The 18300-nt window shown below is 35.5% G+C and overlaps 1 protein-coding gene across 2 annotated transcripts in view; it reads right to left on the reverse strand.

The window, feature by feature from the left end:
- Positions 1 to 3784: 3784 nt before the first annotated feature.
- The window catches only part of dhx15 (DEAH-box helicase 15), a 57945-nt gene continuing 43429 nt past the window's right edge, over positions 3785 to 18300 (reverse strand). For both annotated transcript variants that reach the window (XM_062982170.1, XM_062982169.1), the window contains 8 exons: positions 17767 to 17853; positions 16726 to 16875; positions 15605 to 15713; positions 14302 to 14493; positions 11272 to 11394; positions 8728 to 8918; positions 6750 to 6919; positions 3785 to 4352 (listed from right to left, as the gene is read on the reverse strand). In XM_062982170.1, coding sequence (XP_062838240.1) covers positions 4235 to 4352; positions 6750 to 6919; positions 8728 to 8918; positions 11272 to 11394; positions 14302 to 14493; positions 15605 to 15713; positions 16726 to 16875; positions 17767 to 17853 — 1140 coding nt within the window. In that variant the 3' untranslated portion in view covers positions 3785 to 4234. The remainder of the gene's footprint in view (positions 4353 to 6749; positions 6920 to 8727; positions 8919 to 11271; positions 11395 to 14301; positions 14494 to 15604; positions 15714 to 16725; positions 16876 to 17766; positions 17854 to 18300) is intronic.

Below are 18300 nucleotides of genomic sequence, written 5' to 3' on the forward strand. Positions count from 1 at the left end.
AAGCCATCACATATCTTTCTCATGTTTTAAATCCACACTAAAGCTCCTATGGGGAGATGGGGAAAGGGGAGGAAAATATTGGCGAAATCAGTTTATTTCCCAACACATGAAAATATCACATCCCTAAGGATAAATGATATACAGTAGTTTTTATTGTACTTGTGGAAACTGTAATTCCTGCTGCCCAGAAAAACCACAAGACATACACAGAAGCTTTTAAAGTTTTTGTGCACAGATGCAAAGTGCTATGATCCAATGATGTTGCATTAGTGATCCCCAACCATTTTTCCCTTCTTCAAATATTGTTCAGATGGCCAATATCTGAAAACACCAATTAGACAGACAACTCAGTTCTGTGAATCGAGTCTAACTAGTCATTAAATTGTTTTAAATATATATAAACCTGCAATAGTTAAATTTGCAAGTTTGCTGAATTTTAATCTTATCCTCTGAGAGCTGAACACATCAGAATGAGTCAAGGACGTGAGGTCTGAAATGGAAGAAAAAAACATGGTTGAAAGTTTCTGCACTTCAGACCTAACTATAAATGTTGATGATGATGAGAACAAGCATCTCTGTGAAGAATTTTAAAGGATACTATGCAAGAGGAAACACATATTCATGTCTACAAAAAGAAAAACAATTTTTTTCAGTTCAAAATTGTGAGTTGCTAAAAATAAGGTCTATACATGGTTATGTATAGGTGCATATGGATAGTTTAGAGCAGTGGTTCTCAACCTGTGGGTCTCCAGATGTTTTGGCCTTCGACTCCCAGAAATCCTAACAGCTGGTAAACTGGCTGGGATTTCTGGGAATCATAGATCAAAATACCAGGGGACCCACAGGTTGAATATTATTCTGTGATGCTTTGTGTGATAAGCTAAGAAAAAACACTGAATTTCGATTTGAAGGATTGCATCACTATAGAAATATTGGGCTGCTCTAGAGTGTATTTAACTGACAAGATGTAAGGTTAACATAACTGGCTGGATCACTGCCCCACAATGACTAACTGAACACATCTCATGGTCTTCTAGGCCATTCAAAACATTAAGATTTGCTGTAAAATAAGATGATATGGAACGAGGTCTCCAGCAGGTATGCATTTGAGAACTTTTGCCTTAGGACAACCCCTTCTATCTCTAATACATATTACAAATGACTGTTTAAAAAACTGCACAAACATTTTTATACCATATATAATTGTTCTAGTTCTAACAACTGGAATGGAAATTTGTTCTTTCAGGTGTGGCCTGAAACCACTGTAATCCCAACTGGAATACACCCAATGACCTAACCCAATGACCTAACTATTAATTGGCGAGTCAACATGTACATTCCAGTGGGTCAATGCATCCCTTATACTTGTGAGTACCACAGACCTCATACCTATGTCACTGTGTATGTGTATTCATGCTGAGAATGGTAACATAGGTAATGCCCTGCTCTGGGAGAAAGGGGGCATATAAATTAAGTAAATAAGTAAGTAAAATCCTTGAGTAGAAAGAAAGACTCCATTTGGCATGTAGAGAAAGCAATTTCTGGGAAAGGGCCATTTGCAGATAAGAAGAAATACTGCTATATCTTTTAAGACCTCATACAGGAATAAACACTTCAGTCATTTCAATTTGCAATTTTCATAGACACTAACAAACTTAGATATACTTTAGTTATTGTGAGAATTATTGTCCAAAACAGCTGGAGGTCTCTTTCTTGTGGCTCTTTGAGAAAAGCAAATTCCTTTCCACCAGTCTCTTTCATTCTCAGCTTTGAAAACATAGTTTGCAATATATACATATAAAAATGTTTCTTTAGTTAAATTGCACAGTAGATTCAACCATACCATTAAAAAACCGTTTCTTTTTCTCAAGAAAGAAAAATGAACGCAAGTTATACACTGTTCTTTTTTATAGTGTTTCCCCTATTTTGAGCATGTGTTTCTTACACATAAACATTTTCTTGTTCCATTACAATTCCTTAAGAAAGCAATATTTTTCATAAGCGTAGAATGATAGTTTTTAAAGAAACACTATATTTAATGCTTTCCAATTTTTATAGCTTAATGATCCAAGTTTGCTATACCAATACCATACTTTTGTTTCTTACATTGGGGTGACCATTTTCCCATAAAGTTTTGCATACACAGAATTGTGTACAGACATCATCTATTTACCACCTGTAACCACCTGGGCTTGGTCCCATGTAAGCCGCCCTGAGTCCCTTCGGGGAGATGGAGACGGGTATAAAAATAAAGTTATTATTATTATTATTTCCTCATCATGCTCAATCTTATGCACAGAGCACCTTGGCCCATATGATCCATTTGCAAAAGCCAAAATCTCATTCCCTGTTCACACCAGCTAATAACATCAGTTTGGAGAGACCTAAGGCTTGCCATTCATGGGTGCCCCCCACAACCATGCTTGTGCTGAAATGCCCAAACAAGACATTCTATTACAATCCTCAAGCTTCAAATTTATGACTATGTCACTTATTGATCAAAACACCCATCTCCAAATTAAAAACATATTTTTATCTCTTACCATATACTACCCATATATAGCTATGCTGCCTAAGAATATATACAGATGTCACCTAGCAGTGGTTAGATTTCAATGCCAACATGTAGCTGGAAAGAAACTGTCCGAGAAATTATAGCTTGTGGTACTGAAACAGCATTCTCATGTAGCCACTTGAGTGACACTCAACTACATCTTGTAGACATGAACTTTACAGTCTTACAAGTACATGTCTCCAAGAACCATCAGAATTACTTAAGTACCTTATTTAAGTAAAAGCAAATCATTACTCATTTCTAAAAAGCATTCCCCTTTTGAACATCCATCTACAAACATCATGGGCTAAATCCATGGGAAATCCATCTATAAACGTCATGGGTCAAATCTGCTTCATTTGGCAATGAGGACTGTAACTGGAAAGCACTTTAGACATTCTAGTCCTGGCAAGGAGTATATATATGGAAACTCTCTTGGAAAAGTATTTTCTGGTTACTGCCATTTTCTGTGTTGCCAGAGAGATTAGGGAGACTTCAAACAAATATACTGATCTGCCTCTGCTGGCTTCCCACATGCATTTAAAAAGAAATGTAAGCTGACTTGCCACTGTCATCCAATACACAGAAAACCAATACAGGTAGGAGTGCTCTCAATATGTATCAATTTCCTCATCTAGAATAAAATTCTGGATAAGCTCTATAATTGTAGTGCTGGGGACCATAAAATACCATGGTACAGAAAATGGACCTGAAAGTATACTCCTCCTAAATTCCAGTTGAAGCAGGAAGGGGGAAATCATCTCTCCTTCATGCAATACTCTAAAAATTAGGTTTCAGAGGGCTAGAAAGTCCTCTGGAACGTATTTTTGCTGCCACAACAAACTGCAGATGGAGGAAGAAAAGGAAGACATCTTGATTTTGTCAGAAAAATTCACAGAATCCAGTGGAAATATAATTTTAGATCCTGGCCAGAACAATAGACATGCGTTTAAACTATAGTGAAGAACACAACGTTTTCTGGTCAGAAGAAGATGGAGTAGACCATTCAAATGTTGATTTCAAGCTAAACCGAAACTTTGGGTATTTCTCAAAATATATTTTTAGATCCTGGCCAGAACAATAGACATTAGTTTAATCTATAGTGAAGTACACTAAGTTTTCTGGTAAGAAGAAGATGGGAATAGACCATTCAAGTGTTGATTTTAAGCTAAACTGAACTTTCAGGTATTTCTCAACAAAGGGAAGAGAATTAGTTTATTTCACAAAAACTTTGTATAAATAGATTTTATTGAAGCCAGTATCTCTGTACTGAAGCTGAAGATTGTGTCTACATAAGCACGTTGTAACATTTCACAACTTCTAAAAGGAATGTCAACAATTACAACGATCATGCATACCATGGTCGATAAATCACATTTTAGAAGCATTTTCAACCATTTCTAAAGAAATGCTTATAACATTGTTATATATATAGAACTACTTTTAATAAACTGCAAAACATTGATCAGCTTTTCCAGTATGAGCTACAGTGTGAACACAAAAGGGAGGCATACATGTTTAATTTATGAAATCAGAATGGAATATTTACTGTAAAGAAAAATTAAAAAGCTTTCAAATAAAGGCCATTATTGAACCAAAGCAAAGAGCACAACTTGGAACTTAAGAGTTCATTCACTGTTTTCAGCTGTCCTCTGAGCAATTTCCATTCAAATAATAAATTCAGTACTGCGAATATTCCTTGGACTGAAGTTTGGCAATGATGCGATCCAACTGTCTCTTTGCTTCACACTGTGGGAAATTGCTCATGTCATAATATTGAGGGGCAATTTTCACCAACCTGGCAAAGAAAGAAAGAAGGTTTGTAATTTCAGCATAGATCTGAACATCATGCAAGCAATAGTAATGGGCCAATTAATACTACTTATGAGAATTAGATTATCCATCTATTTAATAATGCCTAGAAATATGGAAATCCACTTTATCTGTAAGAAGCATGCTACCAAAAATACTTTTAAATAAATCACCTCCAAATATCTGAGATGCTATTCTAAAAGTGGAGAAACTGAAAATATCAATACTGAATGCTTTTAACATGCATTCCCTGTTCAAGAGGGATTTTTAACATCCTGTCTCCATGTAATGTTAACAAAGTAATTTTAATGTTCATTAAAACAGAAAGTTAACAATGTATTGACTTTGAAATATGCAATTTGAAAAGAATATTTGGATACTTTTAGGTACAAGGCAATTATATAGTTATAACATTGTAAACATTAGTTCCTGACAGCTAGATAAACAGCAGAGTACAGCAATAACACAGAAATGTTGATAAAAATATACTGAAATAGTGACTGTGCATTCAAACATTCTAGGCCTAAAATACTGTAGAAGTAGATATTTTTGCTTGTCTAAAAAGCAAAAAGACTTGTCACATAGAATGCAATGAGATCTTTCCACTTCCTTTTTTGCATTTTGGGGATGAAACTAAAGAACTGGGAGCATGCCATAGCCTTGTTTTCTCTCTTCCTCTGATTCTCACCATGTCTTCCTGGTTTTATACATTATCAATGCATTTGAATTGGGAAAAATGTTGTGCATATCACACAGTGCACCCAAAATAGAAAAAGCAACCATGTTCAAATTATGATTCCCAGTTCTGCCTTGCAAATGAACTGTACTTGTTTAAATATAACAGAAAATTGTCGTTTGATCAAGCCAAGATTCAGAGCACACTAGAGCTCCAGGAGTATAAGGCTGTCAAGTCTATCTAATGGAAAAGATAACCTAATAGCAATAAAGATTATCTGATGGCTCATATCCTTCCATATGAACTTGACTTAATATTGAGATATTCAAGCCAGGATAACTTCTTTATACCATTGCCCTCAGAGAGATGTAGGAATGTGGGAGACTGACTTCTCAGGAGTTACTCTCAGACTGTAAAACTCCCTTTTTTTAGGAGAAATTATGTGCAATCACTTCATTGTGCCTTTTTCTCCAACAAGTCTTTGGGAGGGTTGAAAAATTAAACGTAAGAGTAATAGCAAGCCTATCTTCTTAGAATGTTTGATTCAGAATTATTCGCAGACCAAAATAAGGAAAAACTATTTACATATTTCACAACTGCGGCAAGAATGGTCTTTGCGAAAAGGTGGAAATTGGACACAATACCTGATACAAAGGACTGGATAATCAAAATAATGGAAATAAAAGATATGGACAAATTAACATTTCTGTTAAAGAAAAACAATGGCAGTGGAATAAAAAGGACTGACTGGTCAATTTTTGAAGATTACGTCTTGAAATACTACAGACTTGAGAGGGAAATATATATGAAGTTTTGGTGCTTAATTTGTAAAATCATAACCTAATTTGATGTTTAATAGGCTTTTTCTTAATCTCTCCTTATTATCCAACATATTTGCTTATCCAAGCTTCTGCCAGCCCGTTTAGCTTGGATAAGTGAGACTCTACTGTAATAGCAAGCCTGTCTTCCTCTCTCTAAAGACATGCTGGTTCAGAAGTGTTACTTTGTTTCTCTATTAAGCTTAAGAGCAGAGGCATTTCATTGCAAACATTCAACCACAGCAACACTTTTAGGATGTTTTGGATAGGATTGTAATTAACTCTTAGCTATGGTTTCAAAGCTAAAGATAGTAGGAATGTAACGTTTACAATGTATAGCCTATTCTTACAGACACTCTCTGAACCAACAAGAGAAAAATAAGAACTTCCCAACATTCAAAAGATATTATAGGCATGTTACAAAGAAAAGGAACCCATTTTTTCTTTATGGCATGCAAGTCAACTTTCCTCTCATCAAGTTAGGACCGGGCTGTGGCGCAGGCTGGAAAGCAAGCCAGCTGCAACAAATCAACAAATCACTCTGACCAAGAGGTCATGAGTTCGAGGCCAGCCCGGTGCCTGCGCCTTGTCTCTGTTCTATGTCATGGCATTGAATGTTTGCCTTTATGTGTGCAATGTGATCCGCCCTGAGTCCCCTTCGGGGTGAGAAGGGCGGAATATAAATGCTGTAAATAAATAAATAAATCTAGCACTATCAATTTAAACCAGTTTAAGAAGAAAATTTCATAAGCAGTTTTAACTAATAAAACAACAGATGTTACTGACCCGAGTCCATCAAATCCTTTATTAGAAATCTGTTTTTAAAAACTTCTCAGGGAACTCCACAAAACCATACATAAATATGTACATTATTTTTAAAAAGGCTTACCATTCTGGTTTGATGTCTGTACAAGTGCGGATGTAGTTCTTTGTGGTAAGAACAAATTCATTGTAAAGCACCCATTCAGGCTTGTGGTCAAGAACTGTAGAAGGATGTAGCTGGACTACCTGGTTGTCTTTCACTGTTAGATAATGTCCTGTCCGTTCCAAATGTGCTACCTATATTAACAGCATTAATACATTAGAAATACTATACTTAACATTTCTCCCTTGATACTAAACCTCTCAGAAAAATTGGAACAACCAAGATCCCACACATGGCGGGCTCCAATAAGTCTGCATTTAAGTTTGACAACAGCAATGAATACCCTCTGTCTCGAACCCCAACTGTGCATTAAACAGTACTGTAATGCTTAAAAAGAGCAGGAAATGTTTCTAACTAAGGACCTTTAGTCAAAGTGTGGTTTGGAGAACTATCTTGTAAAAATTTGGAAATTTAATCATTTACTGCAATGTGGAGTCTGCAGATATATTCTTAAGAAGGGTATATTTTAAAAAGAGATGGTGAAGAAAAATTGGCAAACAAGTAAAAACTAAGATATGCAACTCTTTTATAGTAGGCAAAATAGTTTAACTACTTTAACTAATTACCAGGTCCTTTCTGATCTTGGAAGCGAAGCAGGTACAGCTTTGGAAAGTACTTGTATGGGAGAACACCAATGAAGTGCTATAGGCTATATTTCAGAGGAAGGACTAGAATAACGACATTTGAGCAGATACCTTGCCTAAAAAAACCCCATGAAATTCATGGGGTCACTATAAGTGACCCCATGTAGACAGGTAACTTCAAGACAAGTAACACACCGTTAAAGTTTCACTAGTACAACTGCCTCACAACTATCTCACTTATTTCAAAAAAGGAAGTACGATTCCTGTATGTTACAAAATATGCAGACAATGCTTCTTCATCCACTGAAGTTAATAAGACACACTGGTTACACCGTTGCGTTTTGTGGTTACCAGAGTCCAAACAAAAATCATTGGACTGGAAAGAACTAATTTTACATTCCTACCACCATGATGAACAAAGGCAATCCAAAAAAGTAAACAGTTATATAAAACCATCCCAGGGAAATTATGACTTACTGAGGAAAAACATTAATGTGGGGAGTTTTTTTTTTCTCCATTCTCAGTGCATTTATAACAAGCACATTTTAAAATTTCTAGTAATTATACTGTTTTATTCATGATCCCTCCTGGGATCATACACTGTAACATGCGGAACATTTATGGAAACACAGGCTGGTAAAAAAGAAGGAAAGAGACACTTAAGCAGACGTCTCTGGAGAGGTGGTAGTTCCAAGAAAGGATATTGATGATGGGAGTAAGAATTTGCAAGTGTTTTCTTCTAAATTTATGACAGCTAGGAATAAGTAATCTGCATTTCAGCATACTGGATGCTAAAATGAGTGGGTGGGGAGCTAATTAAAAATGACCAGTTCAAAGTTTTGACATTATTGTTCTCATATTTACTATATCACTTACACTTTATTTTAGATTTGGCCTGAATCTACAAAGCTGTGCAGTAACATTTGTTAATCTTTGCTGATCTCCTCTTCCCCATTACAAGATCAACATTTCCTTAGAGGAACTTCACTGGATGGGGGACAGGAGTTTTAAAGATTCCATGGGTTATATAAAGTGTTTCAGCTTCAAGATACTCCACATATAGGAAGGAAGAAGGTCCTAATATTCAACTGCAGAAAAGCAGAGTTCATATTCAGAATTTCCTGCATAAGCATCATTTAATAATAGTACAGATTAATGTATCCTCTCAAAACCAAAGGCATCACATTCGGCTCAATTTAGGGTGCAAATTTCTACAATACTCTTATGACCAGCAACCATATTATCTCAACATTCAAAACCCTCAATATTTTGGGACCACCCTCATTTCTATGATTTTCTGCATCCTAAGAAAGGGATATAGAAATGACTAGTTCCACGTCTTTTACATGCACACATACCTGCATGAAGTAACCAGTAACTAAAGCCTTCCTTATATTGATGTAATAGTCCCGACTTGTGAAGTCTGTGCTTCTACGTGGCAAATTAAATCTGTCCATGATTCGTGACAGCTGCTGGCGTACATTGTCTGCAGACATCAGGGACCTGTAGTTAATGAAGTTGTCATAACACCACTGAACCGATTCATGATCTGCAATGTTAAGAAAAAGTCATGAATCATCTAAAATGAGCATTTTACCAAATTAAAACTAGTACACAAAAAACCACCCATCTAAATGGCCAATCTACTGAACCATTCAAAACACAGAATGACATTATTTTATTTAAAAAGCAACTACAACACCTCTTCAGTTCACTGAAGGTTAATTTGGCTATGCATTCTTTAAATGGACAAAGCTTTTGTTTACAGCACCAAGGACAAGGACAATAAATGCTGAATTGTTCAGATACTTCAGAAATTAGGTCAAGGAGGCCAGGAAAATAGGTAGCCACATGGGATGGAAAGTTAACAGCCAAAAGTCATTATGACATAGCATAAGACAAGTAATGAAATTTTATTATGTTTCATTTCCAGGTTCTAGCCCCCATTTATAGCTGTTTACAGGATCAAAGATGGCTGACAATTACCATCTAGTCTAAAGAACAGTAATTGTGATCTATTAACATATAGGTGCAGCAGTTGTGGTTGGACAAGCCTAGTCCTTTATAGGAAGCCAGAATCATGCTTGGCCAGAGAAAGAGAATCCACATATAGTCCACCACAGCAATGAAAGAGCTGGCTGATAGAAATTCGGTTTTTTAAAAAGGAATATGCACTGGATGATCCCAGGGAACTATGGAGTATGCACAAAAGATCCCACTGCCACATGTATAGACACACATATCTAGTACAGCATAGGCAACTGAACAATGGGGATTTTTCCAGCCTGGTTTTCATTATCTCCCAAAATTTTGATTAAAAATGGAAATGCAGCAATCATCAAATGCAACAGACTTTGCTCTGTGGATGACAACATCTGAACATCAGCTATGAGCCCATTAGAAAGTACACAAGATTTACTTTGTGGCTTTGTACCATCCCACCACCTTAATTTTCAAGGCTAATTTCTCCCTATTCCCTTCCTCCCAATTTCTAGCCCTGTTTAAAAAAGGTTAAATTATTTTTGGGTCAAAATGATCTAAGTCTAAAAATAAACTGAAAACAAATTAAGTAAAATACACAGTGGTGGGAACAATGGCAGAAGCAGCAGGTAAGATAGCTTCCACACTCTTATACCCTGACTCTTCGGTCAAGAACCTATTCAATTCCCACTTCCTATATTTCTGTATAGGAATATTATGAAAGAGGAACATAAACAATACTCCAGTTGCCAATCCATTCATGGGCTGGGGGTGGCACAGAGCAGTGCCTGGGCTTTAAGTTGGCCCTACTGGGTTGAGATGAAAAGGGAGACTGCTTGCATGAAAGGAAGAGAGGAGTTACAACATAAATGTGTGCCTGAATCTAATAAAGCAATTTCTCCAATAAGTACAAAATGTGCAGCAAAGAACCAGTATCACCACTACAGCATACACAAGAGCTTGAAGCACTTCCCATACATGTGCCCAATAACCATTGTTCGACTACACAATCAACTCACACTGTTTTATGAACTCTAATTGGATGTTGTAAATTAATGTGGATGTTCATTAGATTTTATATTATATAATTTTGTTTGACTACATGTAGTTTACTTTATTGATGTTTAGGTTTAAATTACTGGTTAGGTTTTAATGTATTTTTATATGTGGGGTTTCTCTGGGATTTTATGTCAGTATTTGTTTTGTTTTACAGAGTCATTGAATGTTTCCCATTGTATGTTGGAATCTGCCCTGATTCCCTCTTGGAGATAGGGCAGAATACAAATAAAGTTGTTTATTATTATTATTATTATTATTATTATTATTATTATTATTATTATTATTATTATTACAGTAGAGTCTCACTTATCCAAGACTCGCTTATCCAAGGTTCTGGATTATCCAATGCATTTTTGTAGTCAATGTTTTCAATATATCATGATATTTTGGTGCTAAATTCGTAAATACAGTAATTAAAACATAACATTACTGCATATTGAACTACTTTTTATGTCAAATTTGTTGTATAACATGTTTTTGTGCTTAATTTGTAAAATCATAACCTAATTTTCCTTAATCCCTCCTTATTATCCAAGATATTCACTGATCCAAGGTTCTGCTGGCCCGTTTAGCTTGGATAAATGAGACTCTACTGTATTATTATTATTATTACAAATGGAGGCTAAGATCATGTCTTGGTATGAAGCCCTCTACTGGGTTCAGGCAAAAGGCTAAATTTAAGACATGCCCTTCCCAATGTGTATTCAGCCTCTTAATGACTATGCTACACTGGCTTAACACTATCCTACAAATATCCTTTCATCACAAGTTGCAACATATAATATTTTACTAGTTCCTCCAAGAAAGTCACCAACTGGAGTCAATACAGATTCATCAAACTGTATCTTTAAATTTATACTCACTCTGTTTGAAAGCGTGGTAGACATTCAGCAACGTCAAATGATCTCCATCTATGTGGGCAAACCTCATCTTGGCCTCATCTGCTGCTTTCTTGGCTTCCGTGGGGCGAACAAAACACTGTGGGACTAAACAAGGTTGGTATGGGCCCAACACAAACGCCCATATCGATGAGTCACGCATTCACAGATAGAGGAACAAGGCCTAGCTAGGTCAGTTCACAGAGCATAGGGCAGGGCAGGATGGCCTCCAACTGCATCTTGGACTGTCTACTACCTTGATTTGGTACATCAACACCTAACCACATCTGCAAGACAAGAGGGTTTCAAAGCTACAGAATGCCTGATTATTTTGACTAGAAAATAGGCATAAAATCTATTCTGAAGGCCATCAAGTTCCAAAGTAGTATGTACTGGAAGAATCACATGACGTCAGTGCAAAACCAAATGCTGATAGCTTAACCTATTGCAGTCGACAATGGATGTTCAGAGAAGCAATCTACAGCCAATTGCACCCTATAAAAACTAGGGTTAATCAGGAGGATGAACCCCTGTAATAGTTGTGCCAACAGCTCATCTACTGATGAAAAATAAGAAATTGTATTCAAGTTCTGTCATCAACAGCAGGCAATGTTATCAGCATTGGCAGACAGAAAGCATATGTGAATAAATATCCATTTAATATAGCAGTCCAGGGCTATAATGATAGCGGCAGTGGTGGAAGGTAGACTGCCCAGCAGCTTTATTAGACCTGCACAAGTAAACCTGACTTTAGTGGATGAAGATGATTCTTTTTCTTACACATTAGTTTCTCTTTAATATATTTTGATATAAATTAAAAGGTCAAAATGAAGGATAATTCATGTCCACCAGTAGTGATTTCTCTGTCCATACTATGAAAACTCCATAAAACACTTTTTCATGAATTAATGTTAGTTATCAGTGTTATAAACTACCTTTTGTACACCAAGAAAGAGTCATGTCTTTCTCTCATAGACTATGTACAAAAAATATTCCACTTAAAATAAACATGTAGCTTTTAAGTGAAACTAAAAGAACAGAATGAATGTCCACCTTTTCTTTGAACTCCATGACATTCATACTTTGGTCTCAACCAAAGCACATGAAGACTGTGTTCATGTACTTTTTTGTTTTTCAAAGTCACACACTTTAAAAAGCAGGTTTTTTAAGTTTTCTAACAGTACAGACATTGAAAAAAGAGAACAAATATAGAAATTGACTAATGCACACATCTGCAATATGCTGACAGCAATACTGCAAGAGTCTTACTGTTTCCAGTGAGTAACTATCAAAAATTAAGAACGCAAAGTCCAAAAGAAGTGTTGCTACAAAATCAAGTATAATCCAACAGTGATGAATAAATTTGTAGTGGGTCTAGCCTGAACCCAACAATGGAATAGTAAGGTCCACTGAATCCAATAAAACTTACTTCCAATTAAACCCAGATATATAGAATTACATTCTAATTCTATTAGATAGTTCCCATATGCATACTGTTAAATATTTACTGGTTCTGTTAGTGACACTTTGTAAATAGCAACAGGACTTTAGAGAATGGTGCCTTAACTGTATCCAAGTAACTGTCCCACAAAACAAACTCCTCTCAAATTGTGTCTTCCTAAGAAAAATACTGTACAGAATGTTGTATGCACATTATTGACTAAGAAAAAAATTAAACTGTCCTAGGTATGAATAATTTGTGACATATCCATTTAGAAGAGGGAGACGTTTAAGTAAAACATCTTCCAGAATATTTATGTATACAGTTAAAGGAAAACATATACAGTTGAAAGTGAGAGCTTGAATCAAGTAGTCTGGTTTGAGGAGAATGACATTAAAAGGCAGGCATCAACCTACCACCACCTCCGCACATAAGGCTACAATTTACATGAAATAATTAGACACTGCCCTGCCCATCTGCTCTGAGTCTGAACTGTCAAAACTCTGCAATAAACATTGTAGCTTGTTTTTAGAAAAACACTGTTATAATGTCATAATATAGCAACAGCTTGTCTTACCCAAAAGCTTTTCACCTTATAATGTATGGTGAACCTGCCCATTTCAGGACAATAAAAATCTCTTAAAAAATTGTTAAGTAGTAATGTCTTCAATTAATGTAATCAACAGTTGACATCTTCTTAATTGTCGAATGCAAGCAGAAGTGGTTAAGTAAGGGGGAGTGTGGTTAAGCGTATGCACTCTTTTCTCCTTGTTTGTACAAGTACTACACAGACTTTGTTCCACACTTTTTAAAAAAAGGGCAATATCCCCAAAATATAGATGTTAGTTGTTCAAGCCCACCTGTGCTTCAATTTCTAGAACAGGAGCTTCAATGTCCATACCACTTTTGAAACTTAATCAACTTCAAAAGCTGTTCCAATTTTAGACCTTTCCATTGGGCATGTCCAAACCTTTGGATCCTTCCATGTAGCTTTTTGGATCCAAAGTTTAGTAACAAAAGACTGCTATTCAGACAATTTCTCTTTATCATGCCTGTGTTTTCCACTTTTCAATATATATATAATGATAGTTAGTGGCTGCTTCTCCCTCTAGCATTCCCTTTAGCAATAGAAATTTGGAAAGTTTATGTAATAAACTTGGGAAGGATTCGAAGGATAATGGGGATTTAAGTTATGTAACGCACACACAAATTAAGAGGATCAACTAATAAAGTGAATGATCATTATTGCTGCTCACTTTGTAAGAAAAAATGAGCATTATGTACAATTTGTAATAGATAGAACTGTGTTCCTATGATCTGTAATCCTTAAAAATATGTTTTTCTCTTTTCTGCCACGAGATGCGTTAGATGACAATTTCACACAATAACTTCTTTAGCTCCAGTGTTGATTTCATTTATAAATTTTACTCCATTATGAATCATTCTATACAGTGATTTTGAGAGGCACAATTCAGACTTTTTAAAAGTTATAAGTCCTGTTGCAGGAATAGTAATATAAGCTTCCCCTAACTGGAGATCTGTGTTTTGATTGGCATCTCTGTCCCTGCTATTACCTGACAGCATGGCAGTTATAGACAGAATCTCATTAGAACAGTTGTAGTCGCAACTTGCAATAACCATTTTAGCCAGCTGTGGATCAAGTGGAAATTCTGCCATCATGGATCCCAATTCAGTCAAATCTCCATCATCATTTAAAGCAGCTAGGTAATTCAAAAGCTCTAGGGCTCTCATCAAGGTTTCTGGTGCTGAAATAAAAAACCCAAACACCACATATTTAAAGCTGCCTTCAGCAAACGTAAGTATCACACACGCTTATAAGCCATCTCATTTTTCATTCTATAGTTGATCTAATTGTGAACATAAGCTGCTATCAAACAAAATTATTAAAATCTAACTACCAAGAATCAAACATAACTTTAGGGTTAGTTTTGAGGTTATGTTCAACCCCTGGGATTTGAGTATACGGTTTTGCTCATTTCCAGGCTTCCTTGAAGCCATTTCATATCTTTGTAAATAAAAATAGTTATATGCTTGGTATAATTTACACTTCATTGCCATATCCATTCTTTCATTCTTATTTTATTATTCTATTGCCACATCAACAGCTAAATCATGAAATACTTTTACTACCTATTGGGTGAGAAGGGCGGGATATAAATATTGTAATAAATAAATAAATAAAATTAAAAAGCAAAGTCGTGGAATACCCTACAACAGAGAATGAGCACTACCTTCCATATTAAACTAAGAACTAACCCAAATTGCTGGAATTCAGTTATCCCATACTACACTTTATCCTGCTGTTTGTAATCAATTCAGTCCATATCAATCTTGTCAGTGTCTGTGTCAGTTCAAAGGATGCCAATGTCTGTCTGCCCTCAAAAATGACAAGCTCTTTACAATGCTTGTGGTTTTGGTCATTTGGTTCAATGTACAGAGCAGTCCTGCACATGACTTTTTAAATTTGATCTGTTTTGGCATATAGTATTGTACCTATGTGAGATTAAAATGCATTTTTTAAACTTTTTTGAATATCCGGAATAACTGAGCAAAAGAAAGGGATAAAATAACAAAACTTGTCCAGACAATATGAAAGAAAACTGCTGAATATGAATACGTAACACTTTATTCACTATGCAATTATGTCTAAAGGTGCTTGCACATAATGTTAGACAAAAAAAACCCTATCTTTTGCATGTCCTAAATGAAAAAGTCAAGGTCCTTGCTAGAGTTATAGAATCTTGGTATATTCCCTAACAATTTTAGTAATACTGAATCTCCAAATGAATGAGAAACAATTATGGTGTAACTTTTATATATATGCAGAACCATAATTTTAGGAATTCCAAAATATACCTGGTGGGTCCATAAAATCAAAGTGAACCAAATCATCTATGCCAAGTTTCTTCAGTTGTAATACGACAGATCCCAAGTTAGATCTCAGTATTTCAGGGTAGGTATTGTCCTAGAAAAGAAATGTTTTGTTTTTCTTTCAGTTTTGCATTAACTCCATACTTTTTCCAGATTTACTTAATTCAATACTTAAGGACAAGCTGTTGTAAGATGACTACATAATATAACAAACTTCGCAGTTTATACAAAATTACATGAACTCATTCAAAACGCTTGATTTGTACAAAGAGCTGAGACCTCATTTCAATTTATGCTGGTTTGATGTTCTGATTCAAATTACTTCTCAGCCTCTCCCCTTTAATATTCTCCACTGGGATTTTGAGAAAGGCCACCTAAATACCCTGTATTTTTAAAGCCGTCTTATACTGCCTTTCTGAAAGGCACCAGGAAGTTGCATAAAAATGTACAGATGAGCAATAATCACAAGAAAATCAAGACAATTTAAAAACCAATTTTAAATGCAATCCGAGAGAGAGATTAATTTCAACTTAGATACACTTCAAAGTTTGAAAGAGACAGAGGACAAGCCCTTTTCTGCATGCCCATCTAGCCGGCTTCTTTAAGCAAAGGTATCATCTAAATGACATCTTATATCAAGACTGAAGAAACATACAGATCAGTCTTGCAAACTTTGCTTAATATCAAAAGAAATGTGGTATCAAAAGATCACATATGAAAAGATCAAGGCAACAAGGGAAACGCTGCACATCTGTCATACTGAAAAAATGCAAGCTCTAGAGAAATACAAAAATATATAGATGAACGCAACACATTTTCACAATCAAGATGGTTTAGTAAAAAAGGGCTACTTCCAATGCAATGCTGATGGAGGTCATGGACTTTCCTACCCACTCCGCTAGAGGAGCTGCCTGAGAATTGACTCTGAGGATTTTAACTGCTCTTTGGAGCAGATAGAGAAATCCACAGGGGAATAAGAGACACGATTTCACTGAATCCAACATTGTTCTAGTCCACTTATTATGTCATATTTTCCAATGATAAAAGGAGAACAAGATCAGATGATGTGATCAAGCATTAAATCCATTAAACTGCACGTTACATACCTGCATCTCAGTTTTGTAAGCCTTCTCTGTATATAATCTAAAACATTTGCCTGGCCTAGTACGGCCAGCACGGCCAGCTCTCTGCTGAGCAGAAGCTTTACTTATTGCAGTTACCAATAGAGATTCCACCCTTATTCGAGGATTGTATACCTGTTTAACAGAAGAGTCAAATACAGAGAGGAAATCATTCCAACCTGGCATGACAATACTAGATAATTTTATAAATCTCTTTTTAAAACTTACAATATTTTTATGTATGCTTTCAAAACTGCTACAAGATCCAAAATTCATCTGGATTAAACGTTTTAACAGCTCAATAAAACAAATACAGTACCATTTGTTGTTTGGAAGTACTTAAAATATTGACTTTAATATTTGAAAACGTATTTCATTAATGTGCTTGGTATCTTCTTCACCACCAGCATCCTGTCACTTATTTGACACCATTACTTATTTTAAAAATTATTATAACGTTTATGCATCTCCTGTTTTTATCTCTTGATTGAAGCACTAAGTGACTCACAACATTAAAAAGCAATGCAATTTAAAATCCACGACATACAAATATTAAAATAGAATTAAACATGCACACAATTAATCTTTTATAGGAAAATATTTTTCACAAATAAGTGGGTATTTTCAGTGTTACCCCAAATTTCATTACTGCACTGTGTTTGTAACACATTTCAAATTTCAATTGTCAGGTATGGCAAACAGCTTGTTTTGAAAAGCAAATTATTATGCCAAGCCATACTTAATAATCAATTAGTATTATATAATTAGTAAATGGACGGACACCGTGTCACCACAACCAATTTTATAGAAAGTACTTTTTAAAAACTATGCTCAATCAAGAACTGCTCCATGCAACTCTTCTGCTCACCAAACACTTTGTGCTAGAGGAAATGCAAAAGCCGTAGAACCCAAATCCAGATTTTTTTTTTCATAATACAGACAGAATAAAAAGCTATGATGAGCAGGGTCATTCTATAGTATTCCCATTTTAATTTCAGGGACCAGTTAGTCATTTTATATATTTACCTTCTGTTTAGCAAATCCAGGATCAATGACAAATACCACACCATCTATTGTCAATGATGTCTCAGCGATATTAGTGGATACAACAACCTGTTGAAGAATACAATAGTTTTTCTGTCATTTATGATATAAACAAGGCCAAGATAAAGCTAGCAAGCATAAGCCATTTAAGAATGAAACTTGGATATAAAAAGAGCCCAGTGTTCATGTAAGGTATATTAAACATTGAATAGGCTAGCCATAGGATCAGACACTAAATGTTGTGATTAAAGTAGTCTGAAACCACAAGACCTATTAAAGGACATCTACTAGCTAATAACCTTGAAGTACATAATTTTCTAGCACTGATCTGTCAGCTCACCACAGCCGCTCCTGAATGAACACACGAGACTCTCTGTGATATCACCAGAAACTTTTACTGTAGGAAACATGAACATCAAAAAAGCCAAGAATGGGAGGCTCCGGCCAACCATCCTTTATATACCCTCCCCCTCATTTGAAAAGTCTCTTCCCGCTCAGCAAAACCCCGCGCAAATT

Source organism: Anolis carolinensis, chromosome 5 (assembly GCF_035594765.1).
Source record: "Anolis carolinensis isolate JA03-04 chromosome 5, rAnoCar3.1.pri, whole genome shotgun sequence".
Lineage (NCBI taxonomy): Eukaryota > Metazoa > Chordata > Lepidosauria > Squamata > Dactyloidae > Anolis > Anolis carolinensis.